Raw genomic sequence first — 4,181 nt, 5'->3', positions numbered from 1 at the left:
TATGCATCATAATTCAGTTATTTTAGTTCATAGAATTCCATCTATAGATGAGTTATCTACCCTACCAAACATGCTTTAAGTCCACTCATGCTGCCGATTTCATGGTATCTACCAACCATATTTTCTTTACCCCTTCTCATTCTCAGAGTCACTGATTCTATATCTCCTGTATGTGGTACTTCAGGCAAAGATGCCAATGAAAATTTGATTCACTTCCAAGTACCAACTACCAAGTAAGTAGACCTAGTTCTAATGCTATTAAGATAATTAAGTGAGAATCATATATCTCCTACTACCTTTTGGACTACAAAAAGGTTGCATAGATCCAACCTATTTTATAGATCTTAAATATACACGCAAAACAAGTAAGAATCCTCAGGCCAAAATAAGTCAATCTTAAAACTACGGACAAGGAAAACGTATACCCTGATACATAAACGAATGAACTTTAAATACTATTATGAAAGGGCCCATGGATAAATCCTACTGAAACAGTGAGAATAATAAATAGTAAAAAATATCCGCAGGCTCGAGTACCCTCCTGAAATAGACCTTGATTGCTGGTGCACTGTTACTACCTTGATTGCTGGTGCACTGTTACTCCCTCTCCCCCGGGAGATATAAAGAAAAAAAGACTTGTTTTCCAAAATAAATTTCAGTTTTCTTCAAATAAATAGGATTTAATTAAATCTACACGATACAATTACAATCTCAAAAAACTACTCAAAAACTGAAGATAACGTTATCTACCTACAGATCCAAACATTAATATCATTTCCAAATCCTCAAAACAAAACCTACAAAATCTTTACTACATCATCAGAAAACGCGTCTAATTAACATCTTAAGAAAAAACTAACCAGGCTAAACCCATAAGAGCTGAATGCAGAGAGACCAAATACTTTAAGCTAGCTGTTTGGCATATTCTTAGGGGACATAGTTACTTACCCGGTATTTCATAGAAATTCCTGATGTAAAAAACTAACACTCACATATTTTTCACAGATCTTGAGTCCCAGAGAGAGGTTTTTCATTACGATTAAGTATATTATTTAATCATAAATCCAGTTAAATCATCACCACATAAAGATAATAAATCAATGTGAGAGAGACAGTTAGTTTGAAAAGGACTTACCACACTGCTATGTCTAAGAGGCATCATGCTTTTACAATGAATCCAATGGATAACAATTCCCTGTACTCAACTCATAAGTCGCCAGCCTTCCTACTTTTACTTCCCCAACGGCGCTTGCGTGCTCTCCTCTTTCTCCCATCCTCCTTTGCCTTGGCTTTTTCTATCAAATCTCTTTCGCCGCGCCTTTTGTACATCTTGAAAGTCATCTGCCTCTCTTCAGCCATCTTCCTCACTTTCTCTGTGATCTCTGCTGCAATCTGTCTATTATAGAGCTTCCTTAGACCTTTCATGAGCTTAGCAAAGGTATCCGGCTGAGGCATCAACCCAGCATCCATCATATCCACACAGTAAGAGCAAGCATCTTTGACGTGCCCATTTGAAAAGAGTGCGTGAATCCAAATTGTCCATGCATTCACATTAAGCTCACAACCCTTAGCTATTATACAAGACCAGATATCTTTAGCCAATTGAAGTTTATCTGCTCTTAACAAACAATTCAACAAGTCTTTCAGGATGCCATACTGTGGAGAAGCTAGAAGACCTCTCCCTATCATTTCGCTGAAATAATCGCAAGCTTCAACCAAACACCCTTGCTCAATGAGACCATTAATCATGATTATAAAGGTGTCAACCCCTGGACTAATCCCATATGTTTCTAACTCATTCATCATTCTCATACCATCTTGAGTCTCCCCTAACTTGCATGCCAAACGAATAACTGTGTTATATATGCTTAAGTCAGGAAACACGCCGATCTTCCGCATCTCCTTCATAAGTTCTAGACACTCCTCCAATTCCTCCTTCTTCTCATGCGCTAACATGAAGTACAGATAAGTAGTTGAGTTAGGAGTATACCCTTTCTGCAACATAGCACCTAGAAGCTCGTAGCCCTTTTCAAGCTTACCCCACTTACAAAATCCACTTATCAAAGTGGTGTAAGTAACGATATCAGCCTCACAACCATGTTGCTCCATATCCAGAAATACTCTCACAGCCTCTTCCGTTTTCTCCTGAGCACAGAGCGCTTGAATTATGATGGTATATGAAGTTGCATTTGGCTCACACCCGTTCCTCCTCATCTCTTGCATGAGATGGAAAGCATCCAACATCTTACCTGCTGTTGCGTATCCATTAAGCAAATTGTTGTAAACAACAATATCAGGCTCAAAACCAGCTTCCCTCATTTTTACCAGCACCACTTTAGCCTCCATCAACTTTCCTTCTTTACACCAACCATATAATAGTGATGTAAAATGTTTTATTGTTGGCGGAAATCGTATCCTCATATCTTCAAACAGCAAAGCAGCTTCCTTTATACTGCCATTTTTACACAAAGCATCCAACAGACACCCAAAAACATATTCATCCGGCTCACACCCGTATTTTGGCATCTCATCCAACACTTCGATGGCCTTTTTCACCATTCTCGCAGATGCGAATCTTCTCATCAGAATGACAAAAACATCCGGCGATAAGAGGTGAGCATTTTCTTTCCTCATCTCCTCTATAAGAGCCCAAACAGCTCCAAACTGCCTCATTTTGCTTAAAATCTTAATCATTGATTTATAGGCATCATAACTATGCCTGTAACCTGGCTGTTTCGATGCCCACACAAAGAATCTGTATCCTAAATTCCCAGCATCCCCACAGCGATTAAGCACTCTTTCCACCAGTCCAGACCTAACTACAACACCGGATTCATTCAAAGCAAATTCCAGTTTCGGAACTCTAGAATGGTACTTTCTAAGCATTCTATATATCTTCTCAACATCAGCAGAGAACTCATCATGATCTGGCATTTGACTTTCCCGAGAAAACTCAGTTTCTTTATCAATGTAAATAAAATCTCGTCCTCTTTTCGGTTCATTCATCGTGTTGAACTTTCCATCGCCAGAAATAGGATTATCTTTCGATGCAAACTTTGGGGAACCCAGAGTGGAAAAGAGCAGGGAATTTGATGTTATATGAGATTCCAAATGAAAAAACGATTCTTTTTTGGTAGCATTTTGCTTGGCAGGAAATAAGCGAATACTACAATTCAAGCATAGACCACATAACTTCTTGGAACTGATTCTCTGCATTTTATTGAGCTTACCACATCTTCTCTTTGTTCCTATGCCCAAAACAGGATGTGTCATTAGCCGCCTCCAATATCAATCAATTCTAACATAAATCTTTAGTGAAACATCCTCAAACAGGATGTGCTTTTAAAAGAAACAGGAAAGACCAATTACAACGAAATCAGATAAGCACAAACACACATAACCTATGCTTAAACACAATTTAAAATCTACAGATTCCATGTCTATAAGCTGGCTAAATTGGTCAACTAAAACAATAAATTCGTATTTATGTAAACCACAATCAATTATGTTACCTGAAGTGGCTCGCGCCTGCGTGAGTCGGCGAGGGCTTCTTCTTTACCTCTTCGGATTCGGTTCTTCCAATCAATCACTGCATTTCTGATATGAGTCTCAAAGAGTGAGAGCTCAATTCAAGATTCCAAATATATTTTCCACACTGGACAGAACCCTACTGGTGTAATTTGGAGTATTTAAAAAAAAGTAGTCGATTTTTTATTTTTGTCGTATATATATAAAAATATGAATTTAGTCCAAATTATTCATATTTTGAAAAAACGGGTCCACTTCAAATGAAAATGTCACTGAAGTAGTACTTTTTTTACGATTTCATAAAAAAACTAACGGTCAATGCTAATTGCATAGTGTCATGACCGTCAGTTTTTGACGGAACCGTAAAAAAAGGATCACTCCGACAAGGATTTCATTTGTTATGGATTTATTTTTCAAAAAGTGAACATTATAGATCAAATTCATATTTTGATTTATGTTTAGAACTAAAATTAACCTCTACTCTTAAAAAAATTATATAAAATTAAAAAACCTAGTAATTCAAATATAAATTGAAACAATACACATATTCTAAAATTCAAAACTTGAAATTCATGTATTGTTTGTTCCCACAAATAATCAACTAGTGCATTTCGAAGTTCATAAGTATTTTTTGTTTCTTACAAGTGTTAATC

At 36.9% G+C, this 4,181-nt stretch overlaps 1 protein-coding gene across 1 annotated transcript; it reads right to left on the bottom strand.

Annotated features, from left to right (window-relative positions):
* Nucleotides 1-1,063: 1,063 nt before the first annotated feature.
* LOC125201654 (pentatricopeptide repeat-containing protein At3g49730-like) lies at nt 1,064-3,660 on the bottom strand. Its single transcript, XM_048099856.1, has 2 exons — nt 3,513-3,660; nt 1,064-3,248 (listed from the first exon to the last, which is right to left on the bottom strand). The coding sequence occupies exon 2, from the start codon at nt 3,214-3,216 to the stop codon at nt 1,207-1,209; it is 2,010 nt and encodes a 669-aa protein (XP_047955813.1). The 5' UTR covers nt 3,217-3,248; nt 3,513-3,660; the 3' UTR covers nt 1,064-1,206.
* Nucleotides 3,661-4,181: the final 521 nt, after the last annotated feature.

This window comes from Salvia hispanica, chromosome 1, assembly GCF_023119035.1.
Source record: "Salvia hispanica cultivar TCC Black 2014 chromosome 1, UniMelb_Shisp_WGS_1.0, whole genome shotgun sequence".
Taxonomy (NCBI): Eukaryota; Viridiplantae; Streptophyta; class Magnoliopsida; order Lamiales; family Lamiaceae; genus Salvia; species Salvia hispanica.
Note: the sequence above shows the minus strand (reverse complement) of the source record. Positions and strands in the feature narration are given on the sequence as shown.